This window comes from Lemur catta, chromosome 9 (assembly GCF_020740605.2).
Source record: "Lemur catta isolate mLemCat1 chromosome 9, mLemCat1.pri, whole genome shotgun sequence".
NCBI lineage: Eukaryota > Metazoa > Chordata > Mammalia > Primates > Lemuridae > Lemur > Lemur catta.
Window position 1 is genome coordinate 37925524 of NC_059136.1, and position 19613 is coordinate 37945136.

The 19613-nt window shown below is 37.7% G+C and overlaps 1 protein-coding gene across 2 annotated transcripts in view; it reads left to right on the plus strand.

The window, feature by feature from the left end:
- WASHC5 (WASH complex subunit 5) overlaps positions 1–19613 on the plus strand; it is a 59511-nt gene that overhangs the window by 21623 nt on the left and 18275 nt on the right. For both annotated transcript variants that reach the window (XM_045561473.1, XM_045561474.1), the window contains exons 10-20: positions 1030–1157; positions 4581–4710; positions 7014–7126; positions 8766–8932; positions 9010–9085; positions 10959–11069; positions 11884–12024; positions 13068–13148; positions 17022–17123; positions 17888–18067; positions 19204–19328. In XM_045561473.1, coding sequence (XP_045417429.1) covers positions 1030–1157; positions 4581–4710; positions 7014–7126; positions 8766–8932; positions 9010–9085; positions 10959–11069; positions 11884–12024; positions 13068–13148; positions 17022–17123; positions 17888–18067; positions 19204–19328 — 1354 coding nt within the window. The remainder of the gene's footprint in view (positions 1–1029; positions 1158–4580; positions 4711–7013; positions 7127–8765; positions 8933–9009; positions 9086–10958; positions 11070–11883; positions 12025–13067; positions 13149–17021; positions 17124–17887; positions 18068–19203; positions 19329–19613) is intronic.

Below are 19613 nucleotides of genomic sequence, written 5' to 3' on the forward strand. Positions count from 1 at the left end.
TCCCCAAGTTCACTGATTCACTAAGAGGACTCAGCATATAATAATACTATTGCTGTGATTTATTACAGCAAAAGGATAGAAAGCAAAATCAGCAAAAGAAAAAGCCACGTGGGGTAAATTCGGAGGAAACCAACCGCAAGCTTCCAAGGGTTTTCTCTAAGTAGAATCACACAGGACACACTTACTTCCTTCAGCAATAAGTTGTGCAAACATGTGAGATGTCAACCAGGAAAGCTCATTAGGTTCAGCTTCCTGTGGTTTTTGCTGGGGACTGCTCACATGGACAGCCTTTGCCTGGCATGTACCAAAACTCCAGATTCCCAGGAGGAAAGCAAGTGCTCAGCATAAACCACATTGTTTGTACAGTTAAGGCAGAATGAGCCATTCTTATGAGTTCTCAAAATGATGGGGGCTGTTCCCAAAATCCAAGTTCCCAGATGCCAGCCAAAAGCCAACCTTGCAAACAGACCTCTCTAAGGATAGCAGTCTCAGGCCTGCCTGTCCACAACTGAATGGCAGTGATCAACGCCTAAACCAAAAGCAATTCCGGACAGACAGGACATAAGGAATCCACCCGCCTATGAAGTGGTGCCAGAAGGCTCTGTCCATCCATATTGGGCAGTCACTATAAACCAACCCCAAAATGCTTACAAAATTTCGGAACGCTTCTGCAGCTTGCTTTTGTCATTCAACAGTATATCAGGGATGACATTCCATGTCAGATTCCATTGTCATTTAGCAGTTCAGTTGTACTCCATAGCATAGATACACTGTGTACATAATAAAAACAGTGGCTACTTGGGAATGCCTCAGTCTTATAACCAGCAATCTTGGGGATTTGGGTCAGGTGGGCACAGGAACTAACCACAGATATTAATGCCCATTCAAAACCAATCTGTTATTGGTATACATTTTTCTTATTACTTTTTAAATGCTTAAAATGAAGGAAAGTATTTAAGAATTCATCTTATTTCATAGATAGTTTCTACACATTTAATAAGTGGATAACTCTTTTCTTCCTGTTTTTAGCGTGTGACCCAAACAATAAACGCCTTCGTCAAATTAAGGACCAGATTCTAACAGACTCCAGGTACAATCCCAAGATCCTCTTCCAGTTGCTGTTGGATACTGCACAATTTGAGTTTATACTCAAAGAGGTAAAACTATTGAATAACCACCATAGTCTTGGTGTTTTTATGCTTAAAAATATTAAAAAAAAGATTAGTATTTAATTGTTTTGTCTCTGATTCAAGCTACAGATTCTAGCTGTCTGAGATAGTTCTTATAGAAAAAGGAGATTAAAGCATTTAATACCAACTGCCACTGGGGCTATAGTGATGGGGGAAAGTACATAAGATTATAGAGATTATAGTCTAATGGGGAATACAAACAAATGTTAATCAGAGAATCACACTAGTGAAAATATAAATACAAACTGAATTATAAGCTCTAACAGAAAGGAACATAGTTCTTTGAGTAGCTAAAGTTTAAGGGCTGGGTGCAGTGGCTCACACCTATGGTCCCAACACTTTGGGAGGCTGAGGTGGGAGGATCGCTTGATCTCAGGAGTTTGAGGCTGCAGTGAGCTGTGATCGCACCACTGCACTCTAGCCTGGGCAACAGAGCAATACCCCGTCTCAAAAATAAATAGATAAAATAAAGGATCCTGTTCTAGCCTGGAAGACTTCCAAGAGAGGAGAAGCAAGAGCTTTTCTGAAGGGATCTGTTGGAGTTGGAAAAGGGATCTGTTAGGGTTAGCTAGACAAAGGTAGGGAGCATGATGGAGAACAGTCCAGTGAGAGGAAAGTCCTCTTGGTTGGAGAAAAGCTCAGCCAATTCAAGCACCGCCAGAAAGACTAGTTAGCTGGAAGGGAGAGAACAAAAGAGAAAGATAGTATGAAATGAGGCTGAAAGGTGGGAAGGAGTCAGCTCATGCTGGGCCTTACAGAATTTCTGTCTTGATCCTACAAGCCATGAGAACCTACTGGAAGGGGTTTAAGTAGGGTGGGTGATTTGCATTTGAACAAGGTCATCTTAAGGACTATAAGGAATCTGAATTCACTGAAGGAAATTCTGAGGTTAGTCTTACCACTAAAGAAGCCTCTATGGGCATAATAAAAACGGTAGATACTTGGGAATGCCCAGGTTTTATAACTAGTAACCTTGGGGTTTCGGATCAGGGGGACCCAGGAACTAGCCCCAGACATTAATGCCCATTTCAAACCAATCCTCACCTTGCCTCAGTTTGGTTAGTGGTATACTAGATGTTTCTTTATCTTCTAGGTATGCGAAGACACTATATTCCCCTATTAAGTAGCTAAGAAAAAAATAGATGCTGATTTTTAACATAATCATAATGCATGTGTTGAGTGTTTTCTGAGATTTATCTGGGTATAATTTTATAAGATTAGAGAAATGCTACCCCTTTTTGATCTATTAATAATTTTAAATGTTTTCCCTCTAAATAGCAAAAAATTATTGAGTACATACTCTGTTTCCAGCTAGGTGCTAGGAATTCCAAAATGAACAAGGCATGCCCCTACCAACCTAGGAGCTTTCAGTATAGTGGGGAAGAAAGACAGAGTAAGCCAAGAAGAGAGACCAGGAAAGATCCAAGAAGAGGAGGAACCAGGTACCACATTAGTTGATCAAAGCAAAACTGGTCTTTCAGAGGCAAGTGAGAGTGGCCCACAAGGAAGAAAGGCCCTCAGACTCGTTGCAGTCATGAACCAGAGCATCAGGGACCCAGGAGTCCTATACTATGTAGCTCAGTGTTGTTGAGTGGAAATCAGGACAGGTCTGGGCTATCTAACTGACCAAGCCTACATTTCTACTCATAGATCTGTTCTCTGGAATCTACTGAAATAGAGTGAACAGCTTCCTTCAGTCTGTTCAGGTAGAGAGGAAACAGAAGGCAGCCTAAGGGAGCCTCATTGTTAAAGGTCTTCAAGAAGAGAAAAGGCTCTGATAGAAAGAAAAAAACTACCCAATACAAATGGAGCGAAGAAATAATATATTTGAATTTCTGACATTTCAGCTTGGTTCTTTAACATATGTTTCCTCTCTCCTACCTCCCATCCCACCCCTTTTCCAGAATCACTTTCTGATTCTCCTGTAAACACAGTAATTGGACCAGTGTTTCTTCTAATCTTTATATGACAGTACATTTCCTAACTCAAGGACCATCCCCTGTCCCAAATTCCATCTTAGAGGTTGGGAAGCCTGTGAGTTCATGTGGATCAGTGTTTGAAGGGCCCAAAGCCGTTTGGTCTATTATGAAGGCCTCTGGGTGATTTTGTGTTGTTGTTTTGCCTTTGTCAAATGGCATCGATTCATCCCAGGCACCCACAAAGATGGGGCAGACTCCATAAATAATTCTCACAGTTCCTCATCCTCTTATTTTATTGATGAATTGTCATGCCCAGGTCACTGAGATTCCTCCTCCACAGGCCCCACAGAATTCCATATAGCCTGGTTCTCCTTCTGCAGATGGAGTCTCCCTATCCCATTGTTCATGTTTTCAATATTCATTATAATGCTGGTGAGAATTTAAGAGAAAAATCAGCATTCGTGCATATTTACCTCATAAGAGCCCAGTGAAATAAACCCTTTACTTTTGTCTGAGATACCATATTCTTTAATGAGAAATAAGCATTTTTTTTAAGTTTGTTTCAAGAAAAGAAAAACCCAACCTTGAGTTATATCATTTTCTCCTCTACCTAAGTAGAGGTAGAATTCAATCTTTATAGGATTTAAACTTTATGTCAAAATGAATTAATAAACAGAATTACTGTATAATAACATAAGAAAGAATCTTTGTAGGTATTTTAGTCCCTCAGTCATCTGATAATAGTCAATGCTTCCCTGACTAATTGCATGAGAATCGCAGAAATTGTTGCCTAGAAAGAACCATAGATCAGTGGTCACAAATTTAATTATTAATACACATTAAAAATAAGCCAGGCATGGTGGCTCACTCCTATAGTCCCAACACTCTAGGAGACTGAGGCTAGAGGATCGCTTGAGGTCAGGAGTTCCAGACCAACCTAAGGAAGAGTGAGACCCCATCTCTACAAAAAAATAGAAAGAAAAAAAAAATAGCCAGGTGTGGTGGTACATTCCTGTAGTCCCAGCTACTCAGGAAGCTGAAGCAGAAGGGTCACGTAAGCCCAGGAGTTGAAGGCTGCAGTGAGCTATGACCATGCCGCTGCACTCCAGCTGGGGCAACAGAGCAAGATCCCATCTCAAAAAATAAATAAATAAAAATTAAAATGCTGATTTCTGGGCCTACCCAAGACTTCCTGAACTAGAATCTTTAGGGATCTGGCTTGGGAATCTGAAAACTTTAAAGTCCTCTAGGTGGTGCATATGTGCTGTTGGTCTGAGAACCACTGTCTTAGAAGTGGTCTAGCTTTGCCCCTCAATTCATATGAAGTAGTAATGCCTAAGAGATGGCATCAGGGTCAATGTTAATTTTTAGTGTCTTTTATAATAAATTGGTTTTCACTCAAGCTCTCTTCATAAACTGCCTAATCTGGATTTTCCCTTAAGTAAATAAATCTTTTCTATCTTCTCAACAGATGTTCAAGCAAATGCTTTCAGAAAAGCAAACCAAATGGGAGTATTATAAGAAAGAGGGTTCAGAACGGATGACTGAGCTTGCTGATGTCTTTTCGGGAGTGAAGCCCCTAACCAGAGTGGAGAAAAATGGTAATTGCTGAAGAAGAAGTATTGGTGTGTGTGAATATATATATATGCAAATTATTTGAAACCTTAGAAACTGGCAGGGTAAAAAGTCCTTGTTTTTCATCAGTGTATGCTTTGATGTCCTTTTTTAGCATTGCTAATAGTGATCTGAAGTTTAGTTTTGGCTGCCTCTAGCTTTGTGCTTCCTGGGCAATGTTCGTATCCATCTGGTCTTCAGGCTCCATGTCTTATCTTTGAAATAAGAGGTTAGGCTAAGCTAAGGGTTCTTGTAACTCTGGTTCATAGATAAAGTTTAGGGAGTTATAGTCAGCCTCTGCCCCCATGCTATACAAAACTGATGTGTCAGTTTATGTGCATTTGGAGGGGGAAAGGATCTATAGATTTCATGGTCTTCTCAGAGGGATGTATCACCCCAGAATATCACTAACTACCAACATAGAGAATATGTAAGATTCTTGTCTTCTAATCTTGCTTGGTTCTTGTTCACCAAATATACCTGCCACCTAGTGGCAGAGGAGGGAACCTGCAGACTGTTTTTGAAAGGAAACAGCTCATTTTTCTTTGATAATTTTGATCCTGCTTCTTTTAGGAAATTTTATCTATAGAAAAATTTTGGCATCATTTCAAATCTTTATGGATAAGAATTTTTCAATTGCTCCCAAAAAACCATTGTGAATTTTAATGTGACAAATTAAACTTTTTTAATGCTTAATATTTATCCGATTCATTTCTGATGAAGTTAACTACACAGTAGAATTGCTTAATGGTGTAGCTTTTTATTTTAAAACTTTATTATTTTTAATGAATAAAAGTTTGTGATTACTGTATTTTGGCTTTTGTTGATTTATTTGATACTGAGTAGTTAGTCTAAAATATATTTCCAAATTATGTTATTGTTCCTATTGGGAAAAATCAGCCAGTTTATAATCGTGTGATATAAACTGATAGCGTGCTTTACAGATTACCATATTCTAATTTTTTAAAAACAGGAACCACTTGTAACAATATGACCAGACTAGTTGGCCAGAACTGGTGCATTAATCTGTGTGATAGTTTCTTTTATCCTTGTAAATACCAGCATTGTTTCAGAAGTCATTCAAATAACGATTTGATACTTTTTCTGGCCGTATTGTTTATTTCAGCTTAGGAAGTACTTTCACAAATTTTTCTCATTTGATTCTTACGACCCTATGAGATAAACATCTTAATCCCTATTTTATATGTAAGGAAACTGAAGCTTAAAAATTGATCATTTGCTGAAGGTGACAAAGGTAGGGCCTCACAGATTTCACTCACCTCAGACTTTGAATCTTGTGCTCTTTCTGCTACTCTATCGCTGTCCCTCAGTCCTACAAAAAATCTTTACTATTACAAGTATCCCTCATGCCAATTCTTGAAATAACTTGAGTTATAAATCATTAATTTCTTTTAATAAAGTGATATCATTCCATTGATAAGCAAAGAAAAAATATCTTGAGGGAATCAACTTGGTGAGGTGAAGAGAGCACACAGCCTTTGAATTTGGACAGACAATCGTGAAAACCCTGGCTTTACCACTGAGTAACTGTGAAACCCTGTGTAGGATCCTCAGCTTCCTTATTGGAGAAATGGCCAATAATTTCTACCTCCATAGATTGCTGTGAAGATTAAATGAGATGAAGCTTAGTCCTTTGCCTGACCCACTGAGGGTATCAGCATGTTGACACCCTCCCCCTTCTCTGCTATGTGACATGTCCACTGAGTTGTGAATGTAAATGGCACCTGCTGAACTGCTCAGACTTCCCTGCAACTCACCAGTCCTACCTCCTACTTCTGACGTGTTGGTCTCCTCCTCACCTTCCAAGACATGCCATTGCCATTCTTGCCCTGAAGCCTCTGCCAATGGCTGTCTTTCATCTAAACAGAATACCCTTCTTACCTCTCTGACCGTCTAGATCTTACCCTTCGTCTTTTCTCCAGAAAACTCTCTCTGGGAACTGGGTTACGTCCTTCAGTTCCTTCCTGACTCCTCTGCACTGCCACTACCACCTTTGCACTTACCCTTTACAACATGGGCTTGGGGCTTTAGTCCTTTTCTGCCAAGTGTTGACTAAGTTGTTTATATAGAAAGCGTAATCTATCCTACTATGTCACATGCTTCAGAAGGTTTTGTTGTTTGGAGAATTCCTGGGAATAGCATTAGGCCCATAGTAAAAGCTCTGTGAGTTAAAAAACTGGATTTGTAAAAGGTTATTTAATTAAATTCAAAGCCACAGCTACAGGAATTCTGGGTTTTCAGTAGTCTTTCCTTGTTTCTGTATTAATAGAAAATCTTCAAGCTTGGTTCAGAGAGATCTCAAAACAAATATCATCTTTAAATTATGATGATTCTACTGCTGCAGGCAGAAAAACTGTGCAACTAATACAAGCTTTGGAGGAGGTAAGGAAAGGCTTTTTAAAAGACAATTCTTGGATCATGAATCATACCTATGACCCACCCAGCCATCTCCTCCTACAAATGTATCTAAGAGAATATTTCATCAGAAGCAAAAGCAATGTGAATTAATATGCTTCCTATAATATTATATGCAGTGCCCCAAATTTGGAGAAATAATTAAATGACTAGCATGAAGAAAATGCAAAAATAGCAAAAATGATGCTATTTCAACTTGAGGAAACATATACTCTTGGAAAAATAATTATGAAAACAATATAGAAATATTGGGTAAATTGTGTTAAGGAGGAAAAAGCAAAAACAAAATTGCATGTGTGTACCATTTTTAGGTTTGTGAAAAAAAAGTGTGTGCCTTGGGGAAAGGAATACCCAAGAATGAAAATAATTTTATAATGTTCATATGCTTGAAAGTGGTATATTTTCTTTTCTGAAAAACTAATTTTTTTTGTTGTTGTTTGAGACAGACAGACAAACAGTCTGTCACCCTGGGTAGAATATAGTGGCATCATCATAGCTCACTGCAACCTCAAACTCCTGAGCTCAAACGATCCTCCTGCCTCAGCCTCCCAAGTAGTTGGGACTATAGGCACCACTACGCCTAGCTAATTTTTCTATTTTTAGTACAAACAGGGTCTCACTCTTCCTCAGGCTGTTCTCAAACTCCTGAGCTCAAGCAACAATCTACTCAGCAATGATTGTACCAAAAAAATGATTATACCTCACCACTCTTAAAATTTTGTGTTGTATGTTTAAGTTTAAAATGGAAACTAAAATAATCAGAACAATAACTATAAATTCTATTATTTAAAACATCATCTTTACTCATTCCATAACTCTGTCCAGTTGGTATGATTATATATAATTAATACTCTTTTCACTTGGCAGACTTTTTTTTTTTTTTTTTTTTTAGCCACTCTAGCTTTCATTTGAATAGCAGACTTTCTTATAGGCTTTTTCTTGTTTCTTACAGGTTTTTTAGGATGGTCACTATAAATGGCAACACAGTATAATACTCTATTGTTAGCATACCAAATTTTCTCATTCCAGAACAATTGCATACTTGTACTGTTTCTACTTTGCCTGTTTTTTTTTTTTATTTTCTAGTCTGTAGGACAATTGTAAACAACTATGTAAATCTCGGATGTTTTTTATCATTTAACTTATTTATTTTGGCATTTAGTCCCGGCCTCTTGAGTTACATAAAATTTCAGGTACTATGGAATTATTGTTTTGATTTAAAGAGTATGTCAAAATAACTTAATAATGTATACATGGCAACACATTGGTTGAGATATAACTTAATTTTTTAGCACCCCTGCAAATCTTCAGAATTAAGAGGATTTTCCAATATATGTTTATCATAAAATGGAAACTGAGAGTATTTATTTATGATGTCCTATGTGTACAGGACAGGATAATAAGCAGTTGAACAATTTTCTATTCCTAGAAACTTGTACATTTTTTATGACTGGGCTTATATATTTCTGAAATTATAATTTGAAATAAAAATTTTATCAATAAATTATAGATGTATAGTGTGCTTCATTTGAAGTGTTTTCAAAGAGAAATTAGCATCATAGAGGCCCTTTAGAATTTCTAAATTAAATGTATTTATGTAACATAGGTCCAAGAATTTCACCAGCTGGAATCAAATCTGCAAGTATGTCAGTTTCTTGCTGATACTCGCAAGTTTCTCCATCAAATGATCAGAACCATTAACATTAAAGAGGAAGTCCTGATCACAATGCAGATCGTCGGGGACCTTTCTTTTGCTTGGCAGTTAATTGACAGGTAATGGGGACAGCTTGCCATTTGTCCTTGATGAAGGCCAGTGGGAACATCTTCTTACCGTTTTTCTCTTTTTACAGTTTCACATCCATAATGCAGGAAAGCATAAGGGCGAACCCATCCATGGTCACTAAACTCAGAGCTACATTCCTAAAGGTAAGCAAAGAACAGTGAGATCATATTCTGTTACAAGAAAGAGTTGGCCTTCCTTCTTACCTCATTCGTTAATTCCCAAGATTTCATCTTTTTAGAAAGTTGGATAATTTAAGTATTTTTATAGACTGAAAATAGTTAGCAGTTTTTCCATGAGAGCATAGTTTCAAAAGATGCCAGAAATAAAGCTTGAATTAATAATAAATGTTGGAATGTCTTACAGAATATTGTTTTTAAATAAAGAAATAGGCTTTTTTATTAGCATACTAGAAATCTGAATGAATCCTTTGGGTGCTTTGTTCCCTAAGCATGAATTAATTCTTTTTACTTATTTGTTCAAAAAATTCTTACTGAGCCTCTGCTACAAACCTAGTATTTAACGGTTAGGGAATAGTGTGAACAACACAGGCACAGCTCTTGCTCTCAAGGTCATTTCAGATGCTAGTGTTAGGTCCAGAGCCGAGACAGAGACACACGAAGCCTAACGTGTAGCAAAATGCTGTTTATTTTGAGCATCTGGGTGCAGATGGGTGGAGGCGAAAAAGCGTCCACCCCAAGGGAGGGGAAAGCCTTGGGTTTTGTAGAGGGTTTCTCCGGCGGGAGTAAGTAAGGGGCCAGAACAGCCGCTTGTAATAAATTCCTTTTCAAACAACCAGCTCCTAGGACTCCTGCCCCAGTCACATCCATCCTTCAGCTCCGGTGTTGTCCTTACCAGGAGAGCTGGAGAGGGATAAACTTCGTCCCTGTGGGATAGGAATGCTGGCTGCAGCTGTCTGTTAGATTTACAGCGTCTGAGGACTCTCCAGACTCCTGTGGCTATTGTTTTACAAGCCTAAGTTTTCCATTAACTGCATTCTGTCCTATACATACTTTTCAGGTTCCCACCTGGAACAAACCTAACAGGTAGTAAATGAACAAATAGTTTATTCAATGTCTTCTGACAGAGTTGCCTTGTGTACCAATTCTGAGATGTACTTTTTGCATATTTTAACATTTCTGTAATTAGGGATGGGTTTTATCATTGATGGCATACTCATAGTTTAGTTGGCAGCATCTTCTTTCTTTCTGAAGGAAAGGTGCCTAAAACAATGGCATTTCTTACACTTCATGGCATCTTAGATTGGACAGATTCAGTAAGCCATCAATCAAAGTGTCTGATTTCCAGCTGGGCATGGTGGCTTATGCCTGTAATCCTAGCACTCTGGTGGGCCAAGGCAGGAGGATCGCTTGAACTCAGGAGTTCGAGGCCAGCCTCAGCAAGAGCAAGACCCCATCCCTACTAAAAACAGAAAAATTAGCCAGGCATGGTTGCGTGCACCTGTAGTCCCAGCTCCTCAGGAAGCTGAGGCAGGAGGATCGCTTGAGCCCGGGAGTTTGAGGTTGCTGTGAGGTAGACTGATGCCATGGCACTCTACCCTGGGCAACAGAGCCAGACTCTGTCTCAAACAAAAAAAAAGTGTGATTTTCATACAGGAGTCATTATCTTCTGTAGCTCAGTGGCTCTGAAACTTGAGCACACATCAGAATCACCTGTAGGGCTCGTTGTGACAGATTACTGGGCCCCACCCCAGAGCTTATGATGAAGTCCCACTGGGGTGGGACCCAATAATTTGCATGTCTAACAAATTCTCAGGAAATGCTGATGCTGCTGCTAGTCCAGGGAACACAATTTGAGAACCACTGCCATAACACATAACTATAATTTTTTAAAGATTGTATTGTCAGAAACTATTAGTAATATGGATGAGATTTGGTGGTTGTTACCCTCTATTGGGTAAAGCCCAAGTGTTTTGTTATATGTTACATTTTCTGGAAAGAGAGAGATTTCTAGGACTCTTTATGAAACAGAAACACATACACCATACTTTTCTTCCAGCTTGCCTCTGCCCTTGATCTGCCCCTTCTTCGCATTAACCAAGCAAACAGCCCTGACCTTCTCAGCGTGTCTCAGTATTATTCCGGCGAGTTGGTGTCCTATGTGAGAAAGGTAAGAAATGCATCAAAGTGGTGTTCACTCTTACTGGCTAACTGGTGTTTTAAATGCAAAAGGTACACTGGAGCCCTGTAAAAAGTACACCTGTGTCCCTTTCCCTTTTTAGATTTTGATCCCAGAAATTTGTAGTACCCCCAAACAAACATTCTTACTGCTACTCTGGACATACAGATGCAGTTTTACTTGCAGAGGAATTTTATTTCTGTTTTATAAATGCTGGTGATATTAACCTCCATTTTATAGATGTAAAAACTGAGAAACAGAGAGTATAGTAGCTTCTTCAAAATCACAGAGCTAGTGGATAAAAGATCCAGATCCAACATATTCTGGCCAGAACCTAGTTCAACTTTTCATGGGAATTTTGGTGCTTGTTTTAATAACTTATGATGAAGCATGGAGCCAGACAGGCCTGAATTCAAAATTTATCTGTGTCACATACTAGCTGAGTGCTCTACAGTGATGTTACTTAACATCTTTGATCCTCAGTCTTTTTAAAATCTGTAACGTGGGAATAATACATTCTTTTGCAGCATTTCTAGGAGGATTAGCTTTATATTTGGTGAGCAATTAATGTTTGAAGGAGTGGAGCCCTGTGCCTGCTAGCAGTCGTTAAAAACAGTTCTTGGAGATTTCTCAACATAATAGTTGTATATATTTATAGAGTACATGTGATGTGTTGATACAGACCTATAGTGTGTATTAATCAAATCAGAACATCAGTACCCTTCTTACTGTCATCCTAATATTTATCAGCTAAGAAAAATAAAATAGATATTTAATTGTATTTCCTCCTCTCTTTTCACTAAAGGTTTTGCAGATCATTCCAGAAAGCATGTTTACATCTCTTCTAAAGATCATAAAGCTTCAGACTCATGATATCATTGAGGTGCCTACCCGCCTGGACAAAGACAAGCTGAGGGACTATGCTCAGCTTGGCCCACGATACGAGGTGCCATGTCCCTTTGACTTCTGCCTTTGATGTTTTACACTAAAATCCATGAAAAATCACAGGTCTGTGTTGCCTGCCATATCCCAGGGACTACCAGACCAATTCTGATGTGTTTTCTCACATTCCCAATAATGGCCATGGTTTACCGTTTCAGTGCAATCACACCTTTATTCCTGACGTTTTCCTGGTGTCATTTAAGGCCTTGCCCACCTGAATGCTCAGTGGAAAGAGAACTCAGCTGGTTACCATTCTCTAGAACAGTCTTGATAAATCAGCCCTTGTTCTCTTTGGGCTAGATTACCGAGACTTTTCATATTCATGTTCCTGCTTTCTATACCAAACCAGTGGCTCAAAATAATCTATATTCTATTAACCATTTCCTATAGACAAACTTTAAGCCTACTCAATAGTTAAGCATCCTCAGAGGTTGTTCCTGAACCTACACACCTCTGTGTTTCTTTCTCCCTGAACTTAAAGTTCAAAGATATGAAAAGTAAAATCAAGTGAAAACTGAAAATGTGATGTGACATTCTTGGACACAACTCTAAAAAATACATCAGGAATTTAGATCATCAAGCTTGGTATTTCCACATTTATTCTGACTCAAAAATACAGTATCTGTCTACCTTATCAGTGGCCACTGGTGTTACGTGAGAAGAACATGGATGCCAGTGAGGGGGTGGGGGGGGGTCACCTTTTCAGTCTCGATTGGTCTTTTCTAGCTAGAAGGGACCATCCCTGTCAGTGAGTCTTAACCTTCGTTTTAGACATGAGAAAATGAAGCCCAGAGAAGGAGAAATGCCTTGTCAAACATTAAACAATTAATTGATGTCTTCTTAGTTACCCGAGATGTCTAACAGTGGTCTTTACCGCAAACACTTATTTCTTTCCAGGACATGTGGACACAGGCGTCCTAAAGCTACATTCTCATTTTCTGTGATCTTGGCCTATTTCAGGACTATCAGCCATTATTTTAGCTTTCCACAGAAATGATGGGTCTTTTATCTGAAGTAATTTATTATACCTCTTCCTCTTTGTTAAAGGTTGCCAAGCTTACTCATGCTATTTCAATCTTTACGGAAGGCATCTTAATGATGAAAACGACTTTGGTTGGCATCATCAAGGTAATGATTCCAGTGCTGGTCCTTGTGGCCTCACACTGAGACTCTTGGATGTTTGGATTTTCATGGTCATTTTCACATGTAGAACAGGGAGTGATATCATCTTGTGGTTTCACATTCTGATTGTGATCTTCATTTTACTCATTTTTGATAGCGGAAGAGAGAGCATTGTAATCTTTATTTCTCATAACAAAGGCAACTTTATGATATAATCTTGGAATTTCTTTATCTTATACTTCTAGAGAAAATGTGTGGTACTAGTAACTGTTTTACCTGAGTTATTTAAATCTAAGAAAAATCTATTTCATTGAATTTTTATAAAAGCATAGAAAACAAAAATCAATAAATTTCCTAAGACAAAATTGCTTTTTCTCTTTCTCTCTCTTTCTCTTTCTCTCTCTCTCCCCCGCCTAAACTTTTTCTTTTTAGTAATTTTATTTTGCACACCAGATAGGGAGAGCTAAGACAATCGTGTCCCTTGTTCACAGGCCATTGTCATCACTGATATATGCAAGCTCCTGTCTTCTTTTGTCTTTTTTTACCTTCTCCTGGATCCCCCCTCCCATTTCCATCCCCACAGCACGCACTCTGTTTGTTTGACGTGTGTTCCTAAATATGCAAGGATCACTTTTACCATGTGGCATTATTTTATGTATGCATGTGTTTTTGATTTATCCAAATCATATTGTGCTCTAAGTCTCATCTTTTTCCAACTTTTCTCACTGGTTATTGCTTTGGAAATGTTTATGTTGCTATAGGTCAGATAGTTGGTTACTTTTTTCTGCTGCATAGAATTCCACATTCTACTTAATCATCCGTGGGGATAGACACCTGTGCTCCCCATTATCACTAACAGTGTCATGATAAGCATCTCTGAGCATGTCCCCACTGCAGACCTGTGCAAGAAGAATGCCTCTGAAATCTACATACCCAGGAGTGGGGCCACTGAACTTAGGGTCTATTTACACTTTGTCACAAAGTATAAATTGCCTTCTGAAATGATTGTTTCTAGTGTATCTACTTAGATCTTTTCTAATACTTGGTATTATCTACTTTCTAATTTTTTCCATCCCAAGGTTATATAAAGTGGTGTCTCATTGCTGTTTTAATTTGGAATGGTGTGATGACTAGTGATGTGCCCATTCACATAGTTCATGGTGCTTTTATTTATTTTTCCATTTATCTGACATCGGTAGAATCTGAACATTGCTAATTTTTAAAAAATAAGATGTATAGCTGTTGAATTGCGAGATTAACATTTATTAATTTATTTTATTAACTAAAATCCAAGAAACTAGAGGAAATGAACTTAAGTAGAAAGGGAACTTTGGCATGTGCTTCCTGAAAGCATGCTAAAAGAAATACCATTGTAGCCCCTGGGATATGAATAGAATCTGCTGAACATGCTTTAGGCCCAGTGCCAGTTTAGTTCAGTTGATGTGTAAAGAACACACATGCAGGTTACTCACTTTTTACTAATGAAGGATGATACACAGGGTGATAAATCCTAGGACTGCAAAGTGACCAACATAGGAAGGATGTAATAGAACCTAATACAGGTAATTAGCAATAATTATCAAAAGAAAGACTGTTTGATAAAATGTAAATCTTTTCCCACTGTCTTTCAGATGGTAAGATCAGAAGGCATATCCCACAGACCAACCCTGTCCAACCCAGTAGACTTTCTCTGCCTGTGTAACAATGACAAGTCAGGGCTTTTGGAAAAAGTCCTGTGGCCCTCACTAATCTTTACCCTCAGAATGTTAAGGATGTATTTCAAACACTTATAAAATAGGCTTGCTCTGGTTGACATGACTTAAAACAAGTGAGATATTTAGAGATATATGTGTAAGTGTTTGTTGTTAGAGGCAGCCAAAAAAAAAATAGAAATACAGATGGTTCTTGACTTACGATGCTTCAACTTTATGATTGTACCTGTACCATCTCGTTTTCACTTTCAGTGAAGTATTCAATAAATTACATGAGATATTCAATACTTTATCATAAAATAGACTTTGTGTTGGTTGATTTTGCCCAACTGCAGGCTAATGTGAGTGTTTGGAACACATTTCAGGTAGGGTAAGATAAGTCATGATATTCAGTAGGTTAGGTGTATTAAATGTATTTTTGACTTGTGTTATTTTCAATTTAGGATGGGTTTATCAGGATGTAACCCCATCATAAATCAAGGAGCATCTGTAATCTAAAAATTTATCAATAGGCGAAATGGCTAAATATATCCTGGTACATTCTTACTATGGATTGGTCTGTAGACATTCATAAAAGAATTTGCCACTGGGAAATTTCCAAGTTGGAAAATGAAAAAAGCACATTGCAGAACAACAAATATATTATGATATATCATTATGTTTAGATTTTTGAAATTAAATATGGGTTTAAGGACAAATATTTGTGTGTATAAATGAATAAAGGTCTGGAGGATCCATGTGAAAACTGTGAACTGTTAACTTCAGGGGAGGGGAATAGAAATGTGCGGAAGGGGCTATGTGGAGACAGCTTTCCCTTAGCTGTGAACACTTCCGTAGATTAGTCACAATCCAGGAAGAACTGGAAGAGCCACATGACCTTTAGATTCATGAAAACATTGAATTCTTTTTCACTAAGTCTGTTCTTATGAGGAATATTTTTTTGAAAGCTTCTTTTTGCTTCTTTGAGTTTGTACTCATTGATTATATTTTTATAATTTACCTTTTTATTGTAAAATAAAGCACAGATACTGAAAACTACAGAAATAATTATGTAGTTTATTGGGTTATTATACACACCACTCATTCTAACCACCCCTTAAGTCAAGAAGTGGATGTTAGCCAGCCCCACTCTGGAATCCCTGTCATGTGTCCTGACCCAATCTTGGGGTCTCTATGGTTTCATTGTCTAAGGAGAAATTTCTTAACACTAGAAATTTTTTTAAAAAGTTACATCATTTAAGTCTTTTTCAATCTACAGGTTTCTCATACATTCCTTTTTTTCTTACAATGTATCTGTCGATAAACCCAGGGCATTTCTCCTTTACTTTCTCCACAGTGTTGATTTTGCTGATTGCATGGTCGTGATGTAATTCAGCATATTTCTCTGGCTTTTGTATTTTCTTCAACTCCATTGCAAAACTGTCTTATTTGAAGTTTAAGTATAATCAAAACTAGACAAAACCCATCAATTGTCTCTATGACTTTTTACAGTAATGGTTCTTTACAAATTAAAAGTAACAAGTCTCAGGGAATTCAAGGGAGCATGTTAAAACCATTTTGATGTTTTATGGATCTGATAGGAGACTGTTTTTTAGGGAATTAAAGCTTTTTCATTATAGAAAATAAAATTAGCAAAATAAGCTTATAGAGTTAGGTAGCAGATTTGCTTTCCTGTTTTATCTCCCAAATTACAAACAGCATTCCAGGAGTGCTGAATGAAAAGAGAATTATTCAATTTAGAGAGTGGTGCAACTCAAAACTTGAGTTTGTTCATATGGATATAGATGCCCTGAGATAAGATCATCTGAATTCAAACAAAGGCCCTTCATCCCACTCCCTCCTCCTGGTGATACGAAAAGGCTCTTTTTACTTTTAATGAAATAATTAGAATGTGAGGCAATTCAAAACTTTCCATTTTCACCATCTTTGACATGTCATGTTATAGAAGTCTCATCATAAATTTCATTGGGATAAAGAGTCCTAAAGAGATGACAGATTTAATAGTTCTGTCCACCCTGCACAGGATCACATAGGGGAAAGAAAGGAAAAATATACAAATAATTTAGGAAAATGCTCTACTACAGGTTCTGGAAGTCATCTTTCCTCTAGATTTCTTCAGGACTGAATCTTTTCTAACTGCCATTGAATACTCTTTTTTTGTACTTAGGTGGATCCAAAGCAGTTGCTAGAAGATGGAATACGGAAGGAGCTCGTTAAGCGTGTTGCTTTTGCCCTTCATAGGGGATTGATATTCAACCCTCGAGCCAAGGTACCCAGGGACCAAAATGGGTCTGTCCTTTTTTCTACTCAGCTATCAGCATCGACTAGAATATCATTTTTAACCTGTCATGGGCTAGACCTTTCCTCCTAGCTGGCTAGTGTATATCTAATCTATGATTTTTAGTACAAACAACTGATATGCTTTTTGATCCTATTTATAATCCATTCATATTATGAGAAAATCCTTTTTAAAACCAGTACTTCCTTCCTCCACTTGTTATTCCCCAAGTTTAAGAGCTGAACTTAATGATATTTATGATTCATAGTTACTTATTATAGTTAAAAGCAATTGTTAACCCTAAAGCACATAGGAACTATAAAGGCTATAATTTTTTATTTTGCTCTATATTTTAGGGAATATAGTAATTTTTCTCAGTATAAAAAAAAAGGCCTGATATTTATATGTAGGGTATTTTTCACTTCAGTAAATTCAATTTTAAATATTTGAAGTGTTCTAAGATTAGGCATATTCATCAAATGACATGAAAGAAATGACTTATATTCATTTTTTATATTCCTTTATTTGAGGCTTCCTTTCCAAATGAATGAAATCCATTCCTTGCTGAATGACATCACTTGCCCCTCATCCTAGATGAAGTAGGAAAGTAGACAATGAGTATTTCAAAAGCTTAAACTATGTCTTAAACTATGAATATAGTCTCTCACTTGGTATATCATTTAAAGTCTAATGTAGGTCTTAGTAGTTGCCAATCCCCTCCAATATAATAGATTTACATTTCCCCATTTGCACAGCCAAGTGAATTGATGCCTAAGCTGAAAGAGTTGGGAGCGACCATGGATGGATTCCATCGTTCTTTTGAATACATACAGGACTATGTCAACATTTATGGTCTGAAGATTTGGCAGGAAGAAGTATCTCGTATTATAAATTATAATGTGGAGCAAGAGTGTAATAACTTCTTAAGAACAAAGGTATCTAATACATTTTACAATCCTTGACTATAGTTTCTCATGTTTAAAGCACACACTCCAAATCTCAGAAATGCCCACAAGAAAGTTTATTTAAATAGTTACTAAAAATCAGTAAGCACTAGGTCATCTGAGTACCCTCAGCGTACCTTCAGGAGCCATGAAGATTGCAGAAAAGTTGACATGGCACCTGACTCCTGGGAGCTCACTGTCCTAAGAAGGCAGACTTCATGCAGTGGCAACAGCTGCTTGTTGTAATTGTTGTAACCCCAGTGACTGAGAGTTCAAAAGACTTAGGACTTCTTCAGTTGGGTTTGATCAGAGCACATACCTAGGAGTGGAATTGCTGAGACATAGTAGTTCTGTGTTTAACTTATTGAGGAACTGCCCAACTGTTTTCCTCAGTGACAACACTGTTTTACATTCTCACCAGCTGTGTGTGAGAGTTCCAGTTTCTCCACGTACTTACCAACACTTACTATTTTCCATTGTTTTCTTTATAACCACCCTAATGGATGTGAAGTGGTATCTCACTGTGACTTTGATTTGTATTTCTTAACGACTAATGATGCTTGAGCATCTTTTCCTGTGCTTAGTGGACATTTGTATATCTTCTTTGGGAGAATGTGTACTAAAGTCCTTTGCCCATTTTTTTCCAATTGGGTTAAAAAAAAAAAAAGCATTGAATTCCTAAGTGCCAAAGCTGAGAAGTTTGATTTTAGCCAGTAATTAACAAGGAACCACTCCCTACGTTTTCATGTAGGAAACTGACACAATTCGAGTGACATTTTCCAAAAATGAAGTAACTTCCAGCCTTATGATATTAATATTTTGGATTCTGATATTACACTGACGCATGTCAACTCATAAGACAAAAAGCCAGAAGTTCCCATGTCTCTTCTTACTTCTCACTTCTCCTTAGTCACTTCACTTTTTCACAAAGGTTTCTTTTTTTTATAAATGTTATGTGTGGCATTTCTGGGAAGCTATTAATGCAGTTTCAGAAGTTGATGCTTCAAAACCAAGGTACATTTATTGTCACTCTTCATGCAATATAACCTTTGTAAAATTATGTGAAGAAAGGATAACTGGGTTACCGTATCAAAGAGGTATTAAATATTTGTGGTTTTATTTTCTAGATTCAAGACTGGCAAAGTATGTACCAGTCCACTCATATCCCAATACCAAAGTTTAGCCCTGTGGATGAATCCGTGACATTTATTGGTCGACTCTGCAGAGAAATCTTGCGTATCACAGACCCAAAGTAGGTGTATCTGAATTCTACTGGGCCTTGAACAGCATGGACAATCTCATGGGTACAGACCCATGTCACTGTGGCACTCTCCCCTATTCCAGTCACCGGATCTTGCACTTGTCAACTCATATCCGACCCTTTCAGATTGCCTCCTGTTTCTTAGCCCAACACACACAAGCACCTTTGATAGTAACAACTACCATTTACTGAGCATTTAGCTGTGCACTCTTCCCAGCGCATTATACACATCCATTCATTTACTCATCACCACAGTTTTATGATGTAGACATTGCT